Source organism: Haliaeetus albicilla, chromosome 5 (genome assembly GCF_947461875.1).
Source record: "Haliaeetus albicilla chromosome 5, bHalAlb1.1, whole genome shotgun sequence".
NCBI lineage: Eukaryota > Metazoa > Chordata > Aves > Accipitriformes > Accipitridae > Haliaeetus > Haliaeetus albicilla.
The window spans coordinates 44,550,222-44,571,760 of record NC_091487.1 but is presented as its reverse complement, the minus strand read 5'-3'; the positions used below and the strand labels follow the sequence as shown (position 1 = coordinate 44,571,760).

The 21,539-nt window shown below is 36.9% G+C and overlaps 1 protein-coding gene across 24 annotated transcripts in view; it reads right to left on the bottom strand.

Annotated features, from left to right (window-relative positions):
• Positions 1-3,683: 3,683 nt before the first annotated feature.
• Positions 3,684-21,539, bottom strand: part of MADD (MAP kinase activating death domain) — a 76,598-nt gene continuing 58,742 nt past the window's right edge. For 22 of the 24 annotated variants that reach the window (XM_069784568.1, XM_069784575.1, XM_069784572.1 and 19 more), the window contains 7 exons: positions 20,893-21,000; positions 20,645-20,809; positions 19,333-19,405; positions 17,273-17,379; positions 11,790-11,859; positions 6,870-6,916; positions 3,684-5,218 (listed from right to left, as the gene is read on the bottom strand). In XM_069784568.1, the coding sequence (XP_069640669.1) occupies positions 5,111-5,218; positions 6,870-6,916; positions 11,790-11,859; positions 17,273-17,379; positions 19,333-19,405; positions 20,645-20,809; positions 20,893-21,000 (678 nt within the window). In that variant the 3' untranslated portion in view covers positions 3,684-5,110. Of the gene's footprint in view, positions 5,219-6,869; positions 6,917-11,789; positions 11,860-12,113; positions 12,239-17,272; positions 17,380-19,332; positions 19,406-20,644; positions 20,810-20,892; positions 21,001-21,539 lie in introns of those variants that run through there. The other 2 variants (XM_069784584.1, XR_011324832.1) reach the window with 2 other exon arrangements.

Genomic DNA, 21,539 nt, shown 5'->3' with positions numbered 1-21,539 from the left:
TTGAGGTGCAGAACTGAGCCTGACTGGCTGAAGAGAGTGTAGGCGAAGAATGAGGAAACAGTGAGGAATTCAAGCAGGGAGAGGGGTAAAAAGGGAAGAAGAGAGCACTTTGATACCCAGAGCAGTGTGCATAGACTGGCACTTACTGGAGTTAATAAGAGAAACTGAAAAGGCAAAAAAGAGTGGGAGGAGTGGAAATACAGAACTAGAGTTTTCGTGTACTTGAAGGAAGCAACTGTTTAGAGTTTTACTGGTGTTTTTCCTGCCACCATTTGTTCCTTTTTATGTAAAGCTATTTTGGGAGAAGGGGATTTCTATTTCTATGTAGGTTCCTAAACCACGTTTATCACTATAGTAACTGTTGCAAATAGAAGCAGGACTGTTTGCCCTTGGCTGTTGTATATGATTCTTTGTTGGACTGATGCTTTAAAACAAAATTAGTCAATGCTAGAACTACTATGCTGCAGAAGTTTCAAAAAATTGTACACATGTAAACAGAAAATTAACTTACAACTTAAATTATACTAAGCATATGTTAACAGAAAATTAACTTAGGATTTTACTAACTTTGGTGTAAGTGTTGAGCTATTTTTTATCATATCTGAGCACAGAATCTGCCTGAAAGAGGTCCTCTGTAAGTCTGGTTTGTACTCAGCTGCACTCAAACCTCATTTGTCACCATCAAGCTTTTAAGCCTTCTGATACAGTGCTGGAAAGACGGGTCTCATAACCACTGTTATTTAAAGCATCATCGCATTTCTACTATTTTAGTGAAATAGCCACACTGGGAATGGCTGTAGGAACTCAAAGCTGTTGCTCACACTGAACATCTTACAAGAGTGTTACAGGGCTGTACATGAAGCCATGGCTGTGAGCAGAAGCAAAGTAATACCACACAGCTGTTTGTTTGGAAATGTCTTGCCCTTGTAAGAAGCAGACACCTCTGGCTGAATTGCGACTTCCGGAAGAGCAAGAGCCTCTCCGGCAATGCCTTTTGTGTGGCAAGGTCCTTTGCACAAAGCTGCTGCTTCTTGGTCCTAATTCCCACTTCTTTAGGAGCTAGGAGATGATGCCTTTCACCAAAACCTGGCTTGTCTAAGAGCAGTAACATGGAGTTCCTAAACACCACTGGAGTCAGAGTTGAGCAGAAGCCATTTTTCTCACAGAAGGAAGATCTCGACTCAGAGGCAACATCTTCTGACTTTCATCCATTTGGCAATGAAGGGGAACTGGGATGTAAATATTGCTCTTTGTGAGAAGTTTAGCTTCTATTTTCTGTCTAGTTCTGAATTCAGTGGTAACAGGAGCCTGTGCTTGACACAGGGGCATGCAACTGCTTTGTTCCCATTCTAGGCAACTGTTTCCGTATTAAAAATACACCCAGTGGGAACCAAAAGCCCTCCCTCTGGCGTAAGCAGCATGATCTAGAAAGATCTTCAATATCTTTGCAACATAAAGGCTCCTAAGAAGGCTTAGAATCATACCCACATTTTTCCATCCACTTTGATCACTAAGATAGAACTTTAGTTGGAATCAAAATTCTTCATAATGTACATTTACTAGCAATTTAGCTTTTGAATACTCAGATGAACATTTTATTCTACACACTCTGCTATTCTGAAAGTGTCAAAGTAGGAGGGTAGAGATTATCTGAAGCTAGGAATCAGGGTGTAGGAAATCTTTACAATGGTTTTCTTAAAGCAATGAACTCTTTTCTTCAACAGATATCTTCAAAGTTTTTTCCAGAGAGATCTTTAACAATTATCACTTAATAAGTACTGTTGTCGTGACACGCACTGATGTTAAAACCTTTAACCTTTAAAGTGTGGATGCACTCATATTAGAAATTGACACTGCATTCACAAACAAAACAAGGGCATTTTTTTGGAACACAACAATGAAGATCTGCGATCCAGAAGACATAAATTAGTAACCTTAGTTCCACTTTGAAAACTGCCAGGAAGACTAGTCCCAAACCCCAGTGTTTGCAGAGAACACTTAATGGTCATTTTGAAAACTAACTTCCATAAACAAGGAATTGTAGGAGAAAAAGAAACTTGTTCAGGGTAAGCAAATACCTTAAGTTTTAAGGCAAGTTCATGAATCTTTGTCACATTTGTATAAGTGCCTTGGAAATATCACAAGTGGTAAAGGGTTGTCATCTTGAAATACTTAAAAATTAAGACACAGGCTCCTCCTAGTGGTAAAAACGGAAGCATTATTCATTTTGTTCTAAGAATTTTCTAGCACTATTTATTATTACCAGTTATTCTCAGTTAGTCTTCCATTCAGTTCTGGAAGGTTTAGAAGCCTCTAAGTTCTCACTGCCACAAAGGAATTCTTAGCTAAAGATCAAAATAAGTAGGACATGATAAAACACATGCAAATCACTGTAATTATTTTTCTCCTAAGTAAAGTTTATGTACCTCTCAGTGCTTAGGAGTGACGAAGTGAAGGTGGAAAGGACGGAAAACTGCATTCCAAATGACTTATGCATTCATACCAATTTTAAGTCTGACCTGCATTTGGTATCCAGAAAACAGCATTGTGTAGTGGAAACGCTACACGGCATGCCTTTGTCTCAGATGAATATGCTACATTCCAACAGTTAGGAGAACACCTGCCAAGTCACCTTCATCAAGTACAAGAAAGATTTTGTACATTTCAAAAATTTCTTCAATTTTGAAGCCAAGTCAGTTGCTCTCACCTAAAGAACAGAAGCCCAGTGTCAGTCCACTCGCTGAGGTTGTTACAGATTCTTCCTTGCCACTGAACAGCAAGCGCTATAACTATTCAGCCACACCTGTTGTTTAAAAAAAATTATGTCAAAGGGGACAGAGGGCCATTTTTATTATTGGACTTTTGAAAGTCTTATTCCAGACTGAAGTTTCTCAGCAGTCTAGAGCATACAGCAGTTTATGTAATATTATGATTTTAAGTCACAGCAAGATACACTTGCAAAAATACAGCTTCTACAGGGAAAAAAAAGGAGCTGTATATATTAAATGATACTGTGCATGTGCATTTAATTATTTTAAACTCTGATCTTCCCCTTATAATTTTAAGTTAGTGGTCTGAATATGTTAATAGGCCTGCTAACATAATTACAGTTTAAAAATTAAAATTGTCTACTTAAGTGGGACCCAGTATTGCAGTAAATGGAACATCTATTGTAGACCAAAGTGATGTCAGTCTTAACTATACTTGTAATATAGTAGTATCAAGAATACTGTAATTGCTAAAAATTCAGATACTGCTATAAGAAAATTTACAGCCTCAGAAGATGAAAGAAAATAAATTAAATATAAAACAGGCTAATTTCAGGGTTTGCCAATTTCAGTTTTGCTTTTATATTAGGAAAGGATGAAAAATCCTTTACATGTTGCTTCTATTTGCATGTGTACAAAAAAAAAATTTTCAATATTTTAGATGCATCTGTTTTCCCTATTCATGTTTTTCAGACTTTTTTTTTTAAAAGGCAAATTACATGGATGTTATGATAGAAGTAAAAAAAAAAACCCCAAATTACTTTCAACTGCTTATGTGGAAAGAAATGTAGGTTTTCCATTTATAGTCTTCTCTTTTTCATTATTTCAGATATGTGTATGATGTATTTTATATATAGTTATATTAATTTCAGAATAAGTTGCATCAATAGAAAAGCACAGGAGGATGAAAACCAGTTGCTGGTTGAATGACATTTTATTTTCACATTCAGACAGCTGTACAGTTTCTATAAATAGATGTGGTACTATAATATTTACATCATTTCCTCACCCATTACTAGTGTATTCCATTCAAAATGGTAGATACCCTGACCAAGCCAAAACAGGGTTATTTATGGGTGCATTTACTCAGAATTCTATGTCAAAACATACAATACATCAGTTTGCATCAGAGCATTTTTTCCAGGTATTTTATATGTAACATTATTTTCTCTAGACAGTCTCTCCTTCCAGCATCCTAAGAGCTTTCCGGACAAGCACAGTACAGTTCAAGAACAAAAACAGGATGCAAAAAACATTCATAATCGGCCTACTTAAAAATAAGGAATGTGATGAATAGTTTTAACTGTGTGAGTTTCATTATCCATTAACACCGTATTTGCAAGATTCCTTGATATACAGGTACAGATTGAAAAAAAGCAATGGCTTAAAAAATTTGGAGACAGCATAATCCTTTGGGCTTCTGAACGTGTTCTGCGGATTGCTATAGAAATATCTTGTGTATAGTTACAAGCCCAAAAAGACATGGGTCTGCTGGGTGCTTCTGCCAATAACGTTTCCAAGTTTTAAATTTCCTTATTCATTTTCTAATCCCTGTGATTAACTGCTTTATGTAGTGCTTATATGCATCTGTTAACTCTACTGCTGGGATATCTACAAATGTTAATCTAAACTCCCATTTGGAAATCCAAACAATCCATGAGGTGTCAGGGTTTTTCACAATATACTGCCTTCAAAGTTTCTCTCGCCACTTCTTTTCCCACTTGAGAAGCAGTCTTCTCCACAGATGGACCAATTTAATAGCCAAACTTCAATTGTCACATAACATTTTAAGACTATGGTAGCTAAATTGTTCATCTCTACCAAAAGGGTCTGAAGAACTATGTGACAAGAACTCCACTTTCATGGGTAAAAATGAACAACACAGAAGGAAAACAATAAAAACACAACATTTAAACAACATGCAGGACCAGACTGCTTCCACTGTGCACATACCAGAGAATCTGAAAGCAGAAGCCTGCAGTTGTAAAGTGATTCATCTGTAACAAGTACCACTAGAAACAAAAAAAAAACCCAACTCAAGCTGTTAGTCATCTTAAGAAAAATGGAATTCCAAAGGAATGGCCGGAGTAGGTCACTCACAGCTCGATGCTGATGCTCAGAACTGTCTGCTTAACAGCTCACATCAAAACTCCATTAAGGATGGATTCAGAAAGAGACTGAGCAGTGAAGTCTTAGGTTTTTCTATGGGGAAAGACTTGCAGGGTCATACATAAATAATCAAGTTCTCATAGAATACAGTAAAGTGAGCTCCAGTAACTGCAGTAAAAATCGGAGTACTGCATGTTAACGTGCCAAAGGGTAGGTATTTCCCAATATTGTGATCAACTGGAAACTGGTCGAGGTGGTTTGCTTTTGTTTTCTGCCTCTTTTCCACGAATGGCAGCCACATAAGAGAAGAGACACAGCACGGAGTAGCAGATCTCATGAGCCTACAAAATTTAGAAAAGGAGATAATGAAATACAGATGCCCTAGTGTTTTACAAAATCCACTGCACATTTTGTATTTTGCTGCATGTCTTCCTTCATGGGACAACTACTCTGGTGACAGACAAAATCAGGAGAAAGTGTCCCATACTACCTTCTAACTGAGATGGATAAAGAAGAAAAGCCTTGTAACAAATATAACAAATATATTTGCTTTTGGTCTGTTGTATGAAGTTACGAGAAGTGTTCTGGGACGGGTTGAAAGTGCTAACTAAGGCGGCTAAAACTAAACATCCAATACTGTACCTTGACTCATGATATGGTGGGATTCTTCCTTATTCACAACTGTCTTTTTATGCTTAAAGGTACAAGGACTGGTAATCCTTGTAATTTTTAACCAACGCTAGTGAATCCATTAATAATACAAGCTTTTTTTTCTCTTTCTTCCTTTTTTTTAATTAAAACCCCCCACAACCCAACTTTGCATATTTCATATGAAGAATACCAAGCAATTATGTCACCTTAAAGCAGAGGGTTTCACATAACATTAGGAAGATTTAGAATTACTGCTTTTAACTTAAGTGTGCTATTATTTAACAGCAAATCCTCTTTTCGCATGCGACTGGCAGCACAATTCAGTGAAGGTAAGACTTCTACTTAGTTTATGTCCTAGTTCTAATATTGGCTATTCTGGTGATCTTAAAGGTTCTTGTCCTGTAAATTGACATTTATAATCTTTGTAGAGGTAATAAGCATAACAACATGTTTTGTTGTATTATAGCACAAGCTAAAACACTTGTGTAAACTACAATTAATTTTCATTAAACTGGCTTTTCTTATTAAAAGATACAGCTGTCTGCTTCTTAAATTATAAATATTCTAAGCATTTTGTTTCTAAAATATTTCTAGCTTCTTCAAGTAATTTTTCTCTCTCACCTCTTGAAGGACTGTGAGTTTCCATGCAATCACCAAATGTACACACTGCACTTCAGACATAAAATAACTGAGGAAATTTCAGTTCTGATGACAATCATTGGCTTCTATTTCATCCTCATAAGTGCATATAAGCCTGATCGTTGGAACTATTATGTGTAAAAGTGCTAAGTATCATTATCAACTAACTGCTGGTGTTCAAAAAATGTTATAAAAACTGAACACTAAACCACAGCAATAACTGACCTACATGGCCTGAATTGATACTTACACTGTTCTCTTGCATCTTCAATGCTCATTTTTATGAGGAAATGGGAATTTTTCATATATTCAGTTAGCAATCATTTTATGCCCAGGAACTAGTTTCCCTTTCCATCTGTTCTGTGGATTAAGGATTGTGTTCTGCACTGTCTTAAATTTAACAGTTCCACTAGCTCTTATTGTCCTGAAGTTCATGCCAAACCAGCTACCTTACATCTTTATCTATCTTAACTAAAGAGACCAAGCTTTCTGCACTACCTGTGAGTTTCTCTAGTTGCATAGAAACAACAATCACCAAGTTTGTTGTCTTCCCTTAAGGAAAACTATCATAAAAGAGCAGCTGGTGTTCCACTGCAGTATTATATTGCAAATCCTGCAATCTCAATATAATTCTTTTCACCACATGACAATGAAAAGATATATCCTTTAAAGAACTACCAGAAGGCATCACAGTTGACTCACCATTGGCGTCTTGTACTTGTGGCTCACCACTTCTTTAGTTTCAGGAACTAAAACCGGACGGGCAAGAGACAAAACAAAAAGTTCAAAAAACGAGAGGAAAAGGGGAAAGAAATAGCACAATGTTCCCATAGGAAAGGGAAGGGATGCACACAGACAGCAGGTGCAGGTACAGGGCACCTCACTATCCCTCACTTCTAGATACTCTTCCTTCTCTTCATTTACATTACGTATGTCCTTGAAGATACTGGTAATGTCATAATAAATTATTCAGGTTGGCAAAAATATTTCGCTGCCTCTGTTTGGAAAACAATAGTAGGTATTTGATGGTTCTTAGAGACTCTGGCTTTTCTCATACTACTTATTCCTGCTAGACAGCAAATTTAATAACAAAATACGCTTAATGACAAAATATGCCTAATGTCTACTACAATAAAACATAAACCAGCAATTCCATAGGAATTTGTCAGTATGCGATTCCCAAAGATTTTAGCCTTTAGATGTTTGAATCCTTCTCTGCTGAATAACACATCTCAAAAGAACTGTTGGAGACTCTGTAGTAAGTTAGTGAAATCCAGAAGAAAAAAAAAAAAAAAAAAAGGAGCTGAGGAAGAAAATTTTCTAAACTGGAAGACTGTTTCCCAGCTCTATTTCAAGTTTCTCAAGACATTATTTCTCCTGTCTAGGATGTGTGTGATGGTATTTACTTGACATACTGAAAACGTTCATTGCTTTTGAACAAGTTGCCTTAACATAAAATACTGATTTCAGTTACATGTGTTCTTAACATACCAGGCTTGTCGATTTCTAGAAGAATTTATATATAACAAAGATTAGGGGACTGGTGAAAAAAAAAATCTATTATCCAGAAAATGTCATCTTGCTCCCTTGCACTGCCTCAAACTAACAGAAAGGAAACAGGCATAGTATAGCTAAAGAAAATTTGCCTTTTGTTCTCATTGTGGAATGCATAAAAAAGCAAGTGTGCATTGCATCTGAACTGGTGCCTTTGACCCACACTTGGTCTACAAATATTGTTGTGAACAGATACCATGGGAAATCACCAGGAGAGAACAAAGACCACACTAAGAACATACAGATGGAAAATTTAAAATGTTAAGATCAGTGGAATATCAAGACCAACTTTGAATACTTCTCTTTCCAGAATAGCTGAAATTTGCCATGGAATTTCTGTGTCACAACAAAAAAATTTAGAAGAAGCAATACAGAAATTATGCAAAACCAAATCATACCAGGTTCACAGAGGAAGGGTAAATGTTTTATTACACATACTACTAGTGACAAGAAAAGAAACAGAAGCAGATGAGTTCAGTATGAATTAACTAGGAAAAGTCCACAACAAAACCTATCCATGCAGATGTCATCTTTTCAACTATGGTATGACACAGCTAAACGCTGGAGAGGGAGATGGATCACACTCTAAGGGGCCAAAAGTAGGCAGTGCAGACTGGGTTTGAGAAAGTACTCTAAATATAAACCAGTGCCTACTAGTTCTCATATGTCATGGTATTGTCATTCTTGGAAAAAAATCTAGTGAAAAGTACAGAATACAATTGTAAAAACTAACATAATATTTTTGTTTAGTTTTTCAATTCTCTTTTCCTGGAGTTGGCAGTTATATTAAGGACTGAGAAACAGGGGAAGTGCACACCCAGGCTGCACTGCCCCAGTGATACCAGTGACTAGAGTTGGGGAGATAAGGAGGTGCACATCCAAGCTACCTTACCCGTTGGCACCAGATGTTCCAAATTAACTCCATGTCACCAGGGGATAAAGGTGGGAGTGAGGCTGGTGCACAGCCAAATAGGGTAGGACTTTTACAGCAGTGTAAGTCTCACTGCCCACTGGATGACATACAACTGTTCATATACTCTTCAAAAAGCAGGAAGGAAAAGCTGTAAGAACCTTGTGCCACAAGGGAAGGAGAGAAGGGAAGCCGCAAAGACCTGTATCATCATTGAGAATATGAAGAGAGGGAACAGGAGAGCACCTAGGCAAGGTACTGTCTCCCCACTTCACAGTAAGTTGCCTTGTCTTTAAGTAAAGTACTCCTTCACAGTCCTTCCAATGGGGAAAATTCTCCCGAGAGGACTGAGTTAGGAAAAGTAAAAAGAGTGGGATTGGATTTACAGTCAGAGAAGTCAAAGCACTACCTCTGCAGAATACAAAGAAAAAAGAAGGAAAAAAGAAAAAAAGAAAGAGAGACCCGAGCCTCAAATTAAGAGATTAGCAGAAGCACTTTTCTTCTAACATTAAAAGTTATTCCTGATGCTGTTGAACTAAGTGGATGAAGGGAGTAAATTATTAAGCACCATCCTGCAGCCTTTGGTCCTGTGAATGAAAATATGGCGCTAGCATAGCATGAGTTTAGGGGACATCACTTTACCTGCTGGAGAATGAAGGTTTTCATAGCAGCGGCGAAGGGGCCACAAGAAAAGTAAAGCACAAGTACGCAGCAGTAACTCAAATTCCAGAGGGAAGAGCCTTACATTTCCTCACTTACTTAAATCTCCACTTCCATTTGTGGGCAACAATTCCTGAACTTCTGCTTGCATCCTGCTTTGAAATCACAATTCCAACTTTCATGCTGCCATCTAAACCCAGCGTTAACACAAACAGACCTTTAATTTCCTGTTGCAATATCACTAAACTTGGAGCGCCCATGCTTGGCAAAATCAAATAAACAAATCTTGCATTGAACTATTTCCCATCACGCTGGAGTACGCATGCTTACCACTCTCTACCTTTCTAAGCGGAGATAGTACTTCAGTATACTCCTACTATAATGAATCTGATTACAAGGTTCACAATGTTTAACACAGCTAAATAACTTCATTCTTAAGGAGCCCATGCAAGTTTTTGCTGAATGCTGTTAGTATACTATTAACAAATTAACATGTTAATCTCTCTTGAACAGGACAGATTGGCGTATCTTCTCATCTTTATAACAATTAAAAAAGCAGCTCTGAGGTAGTCTCATCTCTGCACAAGAAGAAAAGGTTAGCTCCCCTGCAACATCATTCTTCCATTCTTCTTCTTCTTTATTAGCTGGATGGGCAACTTGTAAATCTCACTTGGTACACCTAAATTGGTTCTTGTCTGTGACCTCTATTTTGGGAGGAGGGTGTTTTTAATTTAATTGGTTTAATTTCTCAGTTTTTGCTTGTAGTGTCCAAGTCCCAGTTTATTTTTAATTACTTCTTAAAATTACCCTTTCATAAGTTCCATATCACAATTCTAGCTTTTGCAGTAGGCCCTTGATTACAAAATTCTCTGTAAAAAAATAAGTTCTTTTTCTTCCAGTTATTACAGTCCTTATTTAGGGGCTAAATGCTGTATTACAGAGTCATCAATAGAAGTTGACTGGAAATAACTAAGTCAAACACTGTCTTTCTTCTTGTGCAATATAAACAAACTATTAAAAGAAATACTTCGAGTTGAAACCTCTCAAAAAAATGATCCAAAATTCATTTCTGATCCAAGTAATTTCTTTTAAGTTAATTTCAGAAGCTGAAGCCATTCTTTAAGCTAATTTTATGGCTTCTGAACTCTCATCTTTATAAAACTCGTCAATAATCTTTTACAGCCTTAAGCAATTTCTGGAAGTAGTAAAATGAATCATGCCCGTCAGGGTGAAAACATGGTATCAAAGGAATATGCAACCATAAAGCGCAGACAACTTCTGAACATCTAAACTATTAGAAATTTTTTAGGGTTTAAATACACTGATCCGATCATCTGAACCATGAACAACATTTTCAGAAAATGGGAAAAAATTGTTCACAAATTCATATCCCAAACTTCTGGGAGATTAATTTATGGCAAACAACAAGCAAACTGTAATAGTCAGAAAGGCTTTATCATCCGAATACCTTATAACTTTGAATCACCGAAAAAAGACAACACGTTATTATGGACAAATACATTAATTTCAGCAATCTCATATTAAGAGAGAATCCCTCAGCCAGCACATTCTATTAACAGCACCAAAGAACAATGAGAGTCTTGGTAAAGGGAGCTGCTGATTTTGATTAACAGCCAAAGTATGGATGCTGATCTACTATGGAAAGAACGTTGTAAATTTTATCTTTTTTTTTTTAAATGTTTCATACATACACTTAAGACCTAGACAAACGTCTCACAGATGGGTGGAAGAATAAACCAATACGGGTTTGGGCACTACTTCAAGAGAAGTATGTTGATCAATTTTCTGGAGACCTGCATCTGAAGTCACTCTTTTTTCAGACACTAGTTAAGTATAGTGTGACTGACACTAACACTGAATAGTAACCCAGAATTTTCCCCAAACTAGACTGTAGGCAGATTATATGTAATAGCAATAACTGACCAAAATAGCACAAATTCTGTATTCTCCTTAACCTTTACTTTTCCACTCTTTACCAGTCATGCTCTGAAACAAAAACCACAGGATAAAGTGCAACCTGACAAAACATCTCCTGCTCCATACAACAAAAATGAAATTCCACATACAGCAAAGAGGAAACTTTGCAAGTAACAGTAATTCTTTGTAATGAAACTGTAATGTGTTGAGAAAGATCAGCTATAAGCCCTGCTTAAAAATGTGGTTTCTCAGAAGAAGGAGGAACATACCAAATAAAATTCCTACACACATCCAAGTTTAACTGTTGTTTTGTTTGCTTCAGAAGACTCAGAACATCATCTCTGTCTATTAACAAAAAACACCTAGGCCACAAATCTTACTATGATAAAAATCAATGTGTAAATTTTTATGTTAAGTCACCCATCTCTCAGGCAACATCTCATGTGCAGTCTACATTTCTCTCCCATCTCTGAAGCTGCAGTGCAACTCTGAATCTGAGGACTGGAAATTTGAGTTACTGCCATGTGAGTACAGACCTAATATCAAAATAATGTAATTACCAAATTCCTCCAGGACAAAGACTCCTCGCACAGTATTGCACTTTTTAATGTGATTCAGCTCTATGAAAACCTACAAAAACAGGAGGAAAAGTAACATAAAATTAGTCAGGTTTGTTTTTTTTAAAGTAAAAACCAAAATTAAACAAAAACATCATCACAGCAGATACAACCTGAAGTAATATAGCATACACTACCAGTTCATTTACAGTTTAATATAAAAATAAAGGGTGAAATAAATATTCAAAAGACAAACTTGCCACAATGCTAGAAATCAACAAATAACTTAAAAGTGCTAAGAAGCGAAGACAGCAGAAGATGAAGTACCTTCCGCTCCTTGCAGGAGGAGAAAGCATGGAAGAGAAACGAAGGAGTTAGTAACTCTGACATATCCAACATTGCTACCCCTTCAGGCACTCAAATGAGTTATTGCAAAAAGAATACCAACACACCTGAAATACAACAGAAGAGGGGGACGAGAAAAAAAGCTGGCTCCCAAATTTGGCACGATTTGTAGCCTCTGATCCATCCCAGTTAGTTTCTGCCCCTCCATGCATCCTCCTCCAGCACAGAGGGCAGGTAAGGGGCACTATACTTCCCACCCTGACACTGATCCTCCTAACCTATTCAGTAGTTGAATTTAATCCAATGAGGAACCACTGATCTTCCTTCTCCCTCACAGCCTTGCAGTTTATTACTACAGTTTGTGATACATAACCTGCATACTTACTCTTGGAACTGTCTCCTTTAACAGTCAGTACCAGTTTTCTGCTTTAAGCAGGATGGGAGTTTGGATCCTTCTCTATTGTTTGCTCACTTCACATATGGCTGCTACCAGCTGAGCAGTCACTTAGAAAACAAACCTGCTTTAAACTTTAATTTTACATATGTAAACCCCAAAAGACAAAACAGTTGAACTACACGACAAGGTTTTTCAGTCCAGAATCTAGATGCCAAGAGTGCACGAATAAACAAGTTCTCTGAGCGTAATGAGTTTGTTCAATATCCAGTCGATTTCAAGATACAAAACAGTCCCTTCTTATATGCACATCTCCTAAAGGGTCAATCAGTACACAGACATAAAAGAAGCTGTAAGAAAATGCTATAAGGAATCAATTTCGTATTCCAGTTTCTAATATACTTGCTTTTTCAAGGCAAGAGAAACACTTAAGAGCTACATTGCCCTACCATTCAGAGTAAGTCTATGCCCAATACCTCAGAGAGACCCTTGCAAGACTATATTACAGTAGTCTGGATTGATACTTTCAGTGCCTATACACTTATGACACCAATCTCAGGATCCTGTTTAAAAATGTTACTAGAGAAACTTCATTGTCTTGGAAAGCAGGGAAATGAAAACCTGCAACCCTCTTGAATCCAATAATAGCAACACCCATGTAATCATAGATGATATGCTACCCAAGAAAAGCAAAGGAGGTCAACATCAGAAATTGTGGGGTTTTTTTAAGAAACAGGTTTATCTGTATCAAGAGAGATCAGTAAATGCACCATACATCTGAGAGAAATCAGCTTGATTTTCAAGTGAAAGGTGTTTTATTATCATTTTTATTAGCAGAGAACTAACAGACACAGATATTTTTTGCTCAATATAAAAAACTAAACTTCCACTTACTTAATCAGAAAATCTGAAGCTTGCTTTCTGCATACATTCAAGCACTCAAGAGAAAGGAGACTTAATCCCATCTTTTTTGTTTGCCTGTTTTCACCCACGTTCTTTATCAGTTTAGTTGGTCAAAAATGTTTTATTTTTTGAGGAATAGTTACAGAGTAAACAAGTCAATAAGAGAACACTTTCTTTATTGCACTTGGTTGCCTTTTTCTGTAATATTTTCTGTGAAAAGTTTTTGCCAGTAGTCTAAAGTACAAAATTCAGAAACTCAACAGCAAGGCTCGGGCAAAACATTGGTTATCTGGTAACAGTAAAGCTGCCTAAAAGATTTGACTGCCCCAGGTGCTATGATCTGAGTATAATGTTGAGGAGAGCTGCATTTCCACAAGAGTTATGAGCAAGATGAGAATTTACTGAGTTTGGCACAATTACAGTAAGTTATCCATTTTCAGAAGACATAGGAGTTGATGGGCAATTTCTTGCTATATTGTTTAAGGGACACAGATGCTCTCCTCTCACTCAATCAGAAAACAAGCATAAAGGAAATAACAGTTACTTACCCTAGGGAAACTGTGGTTCTTCAAGACAGAGCATTCAGTGTGGATCCTACTGTAGATGGGCATGTGCCTGCTGCATTTTATTAAACTTCCATCTATTTTTGACACAGATGAATTCATAACAGGGACAGAGTTACTGAGTCCCAATATTATAATGTAATTTGTAGATGTAAACTCAGAATAATCTGCCAATGCCACAGGTACACTTGATTCCTCCCTATTCCAAAGGACCTCCTCTGACCTGCTAGGCACAGATAGACTTGAAGATTTTTTCTTCTTAAACTTATGTGTGCTGCTGGCATGGTGGGAGAATTTGTGAACACTACAGACAACTACTACATGTCAATAATGGGTTGGCCCACCATGCATCTAAGACATTTCCTGAGGAATTCAGAAGGCACTAAGAAAGTATACACGCTGCAAATCAAGAGCCTTCAAAAACAGTTTTATGAAAGCAAGCACCATTCTAACACTGAAGCAGTATATTGTCTTCTCAGGTAGGACAGAATAGACTCCGTTTATCTTTTTTTTTTTTTAAAGTAGAAAGCCATCTTCCTATGTTCTAAATGAATTATTTCTTTGATATCCAACCAAACAGAGCAATAGAAATTCCTTCTTTTAGTAAATTGCTTTGCTGAAAAGAGTACTTGGAAAGGGCCAAACCCAGGACCTCTATATGGAGTAAGGAGAGGAAGATGAAGAGAAAGCTGTGCCTGACGAGGTCCTGTAGGCATTTGTTGGTCAGTATCCCCATCCAAACTCAACAGAAATGGAAAAAGGCATTTTCAAACACAGAAAAATGGCTGTACAATCCTGGTTTTGATCATGCTCTTATACATATTCTGAAATCAGCTGCCTTAGGGAGCAATTCATATAATTTAAATGAAAATTGGAAAGAACAATTCCTCTAGAATAGCAGACCTTTTATTAAGAAAGCAGACTGGTTGATGAGTGTTAGAATAAGAATGCAAACATTCTTTAGCTCCACAGATTATGAAATTGGAGGGGATTTTTTCTTTTTTTGCATGGTGCAACTTGTAGGAGTTCTTTACATAACTGCTACAGTAGTCCATTCCATACAGACCCTCAAATGGCAGACTTTTGATATCTGTCTAGACACTTTGTTTTGAGAAGGAAAACAAGGATATGTCTTAGGTCCACTAAATGGTACTGAATGCCCTTGCCAGCTGGCAATGTAAATCTAAAAAGCCAGGAATTAAACATACTGAATAAATTAAGTGTATTTTCCAGAACTGTACTTGTTTCAATATCCATCTTAAGTAATGGAAGCTCATCTGGCTACAGCCTCATTGGAAAGGGGATGAAGAGGAGGAATAATCTTTCGGCTGGGGGAGACAGCCAGCATACTTCCTGGGTCTGACCTGCACAGACTGTCTTCCAGAAAGGATGTAGTAATTTTCATCAGAGACAACAAATTAGAACACCATTCTCTGTGAGGAAGGATATGATAAAGCTAGTACTCTAAGAGTGCTGGTGGTAGCACAGGACTCAGTATCTGTGGTACGAAATTCAACTGGTAATGGTCCTGACAATCGTATAATAACAAATCAGTACTAGGTTTCCCTAAGGTTTCTTTCAGAATGTCATTCCAATCTTTCAGGAAAAAAAAAAGGCTTTAAATTTAAGAACTAGGGTATGTTCTAGGATTTGGAGTTTTTCTTTTGGACAGATGCATGTCTGCTCACTATGTGCTTAACACTGAGTGTCTTCATCTTGTGAAGATGCCTGTTGCACTTAAGAAACCATGATTATGAGGATGAGGCTACCTTCTTATATATCTCTTCTCACTGCAAATGCATATTTGCCTGGCTGTTTGTTTATTAAATAGAGTCATCTCCATAGACTGTTCAAGTGATGAGCAGTTTGAGCTCAACATTGTTTTTGACTTCTGGCAGAAGAAGAAAAAGGAGAAGTAAATAGAACATTCCCTATGCTGTGTTCTTACCTTAGGACAAAGTAATTTCTATTATGTCCATCTATAATGATATCAAACTGTTGCTTCGAGACCAGGGTTTAATTTTCTAAGGCTTTAGGCCCGCCATTTCCAATAACTATGAAAATTCATTCTGTACTACCAATGAGTTCCTCTTGCAGTTCTTTGTATTTTGGCATATCCAATGAAAAGTTAAAATCTATAACTAAGTTAGGTAGGCTGTTCCATCACAGGGTAGGTTTGAAATACTACAGCAGGTCAGGTGTAGTCCAGGTTCTACCCTGGTAATAGACAGGAAGAAAACTGAAGGAGGTTCACCACTCTCCACTCCTTATACTGGCATAGATGATGTATGGCACACATGGTGCTGCTGTGACCTTGGGAGAAGTATTAAAGATTCTGAGCATGTGTGTTTGAGATGCACGTGCACTTCCAGTGGGATCTACACTGATGTATCCTCCAAGAAGAACAAAGCTTGTGTGGGGAGAAAAAGTCTAGTCAGGAGGAAAGGAAAAAACACTCCACAGAGGACTGACAGAAGCTTTTCTCTCTCTCTCCCTCTCTCTCTCACACACACAAACTCTCTCTCTCTCCCCTAAAAATTGATTCTACTGTCTAGCATAGCATGCATTTAATATATGCAAAACAAAAAAACACAAAGCAAAATAAAAAACAAGGATTAAAGGAAGCAACAGAAAAAACATCCAGAGAAAGGAAGAAATGACAATTCTAGTTGTGTTTCCTCTAAGCCCACAGGATCTGCTATTTGGAAGGAAAAAAGAACCAGTAATTTTTTCTCATTTTTGTGAATTACTGCAAGAGCCACTTTCCCATTTTATTTTCACACTAAATTCTACAGATGATTTCTCAAATTTTAAAACAAGACAGATTAAATATGATGCAGAACATTGCCCTCTGTACCTGCAGTATTCAAACACTGTATCTTTTAAGGTTGACTGCTTATGCCATCAGGATATGTTCACAGTCTGATGCATTATGGCAGTTTAGATTACTATTGATTGCTTTTTCTGTCCCTTAATATATTGGCTACCATTTATTTTGTGCTTAGACAATTCAGAACACCAGAAACAAGAAGTTGAAACCTGTATCAGTGTTTCTCTTCAGTTGATTATACTTTTCCTGAGGATATTTAATTTCAGTTTATTTTTACATACAGATATATATTTTTATATGTGTGTGTGTTTGCATGTAAATATACATAAGCTTTTTTATCCCCATCATGCTATCCCTTGTCCTTGTTGATACTCTGGGAAGAGGAAACACATACACAGGCGTGCTGCAAAAAGCTTCATGCTCACAGTCTTCTCATAGATTTCCCTCATACCTGACTGTGCATAAACTTCAGGTTAATTCCTTCCAGTGTGACCTGAAGAAGACCTCCTTCACCGGTTTTCATATCCTGCACAGGGAACTCGCCACCCAACTCAGGCCCTGTGATATGTTAATTAAAAAAACAAACAAAAAAAAAACAAAAAAAAAACCAAAACCCAAAAATATCCAGAGAGAGAATGAACAGAAAGCAGTCAGCCAAGTCATGATACGTGGAAGGGAAATATAAAACAATAAAAACATAATTTCAATTTGATGTGCCTAGCAAGAGGACACTACTAACAATAGTAGGGAGCATTTCAGTAGAGTCCACTCAGTAGTAACAGCCTTCTGAGAACCACTAGATTTTTAAGTATCGTAATAAATTTCATCCTGGTTACATGAAGAGATATCGGTGTTGGCTCAGTCTGCATTTATTGTAGTTCATACTGGGGGTTTGTTTGTTTTAAATGTCACATTTCATTTCTGCATGGTAAGACACTGCAATCACATAATACTAGACAGCATAGTCTTCAGTACAAACACATAAGCAAGCACAAACTAGGCTTGCATTTGTGAGCTTGATGACTTTGTATGGCATTGTTTTATGCTTTCAGCAATGAAAAGGTCAACATGGTTACAACAATGACAATTTAATAGAGCACATTAATAGATGACAGTCTAGGCATTTTCATCTAGTTTCTTTTGCATCATTCAGTTCAGCTAGAAAATGCTTTCTTATAATGATTTTTTTAAAATTATCAATTGTGCAGAACCACTGAACTCTGGAGAATGGCTTTCAAACATATTTTTAATACTTAATTCTTTATATTATAAAATACTATATAATTATATAATACTTTAATACTAATTCTTAAAATAGCTTTCAAAGACCCTTTTGTCTCCTCTACTCTAGTGGAAGTCCAGTCCTTCCTCCCCCTCCTCAAATTAAACTGGACTAATGGTAGGAGGAAGAAAATGGTGGTTCTTCCAAGCTCCAACAGCTAGCTGAGGGTTGAACACTTAGGATGCTAGATTTAAACACAAGTAATTTTCTCAGTCATGCTGATGACAGTTATGAGTATAAAATGTAGATCCCTTAAATTTGGCATTAAGACACACCTAAAATATAGGCTTGCACCTCAAAGCATGGCTCCCAGAGTCCTAGCAACCACTTGAAAAAAAAAAAAAGAAATAGTTGCAACAAAAATCAAACTTGAAAACACGAAACCACAGCGATGTTACCCTGAACCTGCAAACAGACTCCAGCAAGGGAGAAACAACCATCTTACAAAGGTATAAAATAAGTCACCTTCACGTTTGTTGCCCAGGTACATACAGCACCTGCTGCTCTCTGGGACTAAGAAAAATGGAAAATTGCCTTCCCAAGAACTCAATCTCCCAAAACTGCAAATCTACTTTTCTAGGTTTTTTTTTTACTCAACAGGAAAAGGAAAGGGGTGTTTGCCAAGAAACATTTCACCAATATAATTATACTATCCTGTCCCAGATGATGATGCAAAACTAAGAAGAATGTCTACAGTGGAGAAGTTATACCAATAAAGGACATTGGCTTAACTGCACCTTTGGACTTGCACCAGTACAAGACTTTCCAATACAGAAAAGGTTTGTGCATTGAAAGTCTGCAGAAAGCTGCAGATTCATCACTGTAGATTCACTAATGCGAACAAGCATATTTATTAGCCTCCATTCTCAACACAAAGTGGACAACATTGTTCTACATCTCAATCAGGAATATAAGGAGTAGCTAGCCAAACATGAAGAGAAAGTGAAGCTGAAGTTTCATAGTCTTTTCTAGTTATCATTTTACTGGCAGCTAGTCCTCCTTACATGTAACTCTTCTTTATGCAAGTGTTTTGGTTTTGTTTCTATTTAGAGTGAGGTATATGGGGGCAAGCTAATGATAACACTAAGTCTGCTACATACGCACAGATGTACAAAGCTACCCTAAGATTTCCAAGTAAAAGGAGATTATGTTCAAAGAAGTTATTAATAAAAAAGTTTTGTTGATTGCAGATTAAACAACAAATGTTCCCAACAAGCAAAATCCTGTACCTGGTTTAATGCTTTGCTGCCTTGCTGCTGCTCGCTCCATACTGTCTTTTACACAGTAGTATAATTCCCGACACTAATATATAAAAGAAGAGTAATATGATGTTATTTTTCCAAATTACTAAGGGAAGAGAACAGCAAGATTCTATGATTCTACAAAAAGAACAAGACTCATGTGGTGCATAATGACAAAAAGCCTATAAAAGTTCAACCACAGCTAATTACTGGATGGTATTTATATTTATTTTTCAAGTTGACAGAGAAACTATTTCATATCATTTCATAGCACAAGGTAGTGAAAAGTTCATGGCTTGGCACATGCTCATGAGCAATCTAACCAAGTTTACTCAGTTTCCTAGTGTAGAAAAAGTCTCAAAACAATGTCACAATCCTCCCCCTTTCTTTCAGCTTCCAGCAATCAGTATTACTGGTCATGCTCATATGATCTATCTTTTTGTTATTCATGTCAATTTCCTTATGCCATATTCTTCTCTTCATCGTCCTCCAACTCCCTTCTTTAGTATCAAATAATAGTCAAGCCATAATCTCAGAGTACAATTTAAGAAAATTTTCTATCTGAAGCCCAAGATACATGCAATTAATTTTCCAAGTAACTTCTGTAGCACACTGCTTTTGTCCTCCTTCCCTTTGTATTCACACCTGCATTATGATGACCTAGTCTATGTAAAATTAATTTTTTGAAGCAGAAGTCTAATCCTTTTATATATCTCAAAGATAATAACCTTTCGATATATTACATTTACAAATCTTTACCTTTTGTTTGCTGGTCATTATGTAGGAGTTACTGGAGTTTTCCTAGTAGGTTTAAGCTATTTCTTTATATTTGCAATTAATCATAAGGAGAAAAAAGGGGCTTTCATATTAGTGGAGAATGTAGGCATATATGAAATAAAAATCAAACACAGGCCCATGGAGAAAATTTTCTATCTATTTTGTCAGTTTGGGTTTGTCATTAAAAATGACACAATTAACTCAATTACTAAGACATAGTTGTATTTAGCTTTTTCCCCACGAATCTACCACAGTATTTTTACTACCTTTATAAACCTGCAAGCTCACACAATATTTATTAATACTGATGCTTTCCTTCTTCTAACCAACTGTCTTCAGGTAAATGACAACGCATTAACACCAGCTTCAGATACCAGTGCTGTTAAACAGCCATTACAGTTCAGTAACTGGTGCTGGAGAGAGAATGCTATTTTTTGATTAAACATGGAACATGACGCATGAAGGATTTGTTTGTTCTATGCAGTTTTCCCTCAGTATTCTGTGTATTAAACACAATGTGTACCTTCTTTGTGTAGAACTTGTTCAGTTGTGTCTCCTGACCATTCCTCCGCCAGAGGCACAGCACTTTTGTTTTGGGACAGTAAGTCATGTTGATGAGCTTCTCATACCACCAACGTTCATACACAGTTCCAATGTTGCTTCTCAGCACAATGCAATCATCACATACCTGGGCGCACAAAATATTAAATAAGATTTCTAATATTATCTATTGAATGCTACTACTTGCGTTAATATTATTCTTTTCTCTACCTCCATGAAAAATATGTCTCCTGTTGTGTCTGTCCCCGCATGTACTACAAAAGTCTGCTTCTTGATGTGACGGCTGCCACTGGGTCTCACAGGGAGTTCCCGTCCATTCTAGAGAAAAAAAATACACAATTATTAATGAATTTTGAAACCAATCTCGCCTGATCTTTTGCAAAACAGTCCATCAGGTGACACTAGAAGCATCTGCAACAAATGAAAGAAAAAAGTATTTTTAACACAGCTGATTGGAGGCAATTTTGGACAAAGCTGTAAGCAAGATACTCTAGTAAGTTTAGTTTCAACAAGTGTGACTGTAAGAGTTATCATAGCATACAACAACATTCATGCTGGTACCGTACCCAGTATGGGATAGTGAGGTGTCTGGGTTCCAGTAACATTGCAGTAAACTGGTCTGCTTTTTCCCAATCAGTTGGAAGATATTCTTCTGTCCTTTCTATGCATAAAACTAAGTTCCAAATGTAAAAATGCTTTGAAAAATTAGCTTTCAAAAGGGCCTAAACTTGCATCCACCCTGGTGATGGTTGTGCTAAAAGCTGGCTAGTTTTATTAACTTCAGTGTTAGCCTATATTCTTAATGAGCATTACAGGACATAAGGTTTATTCTGCATGGCAGCTGATAGTGGAAACAG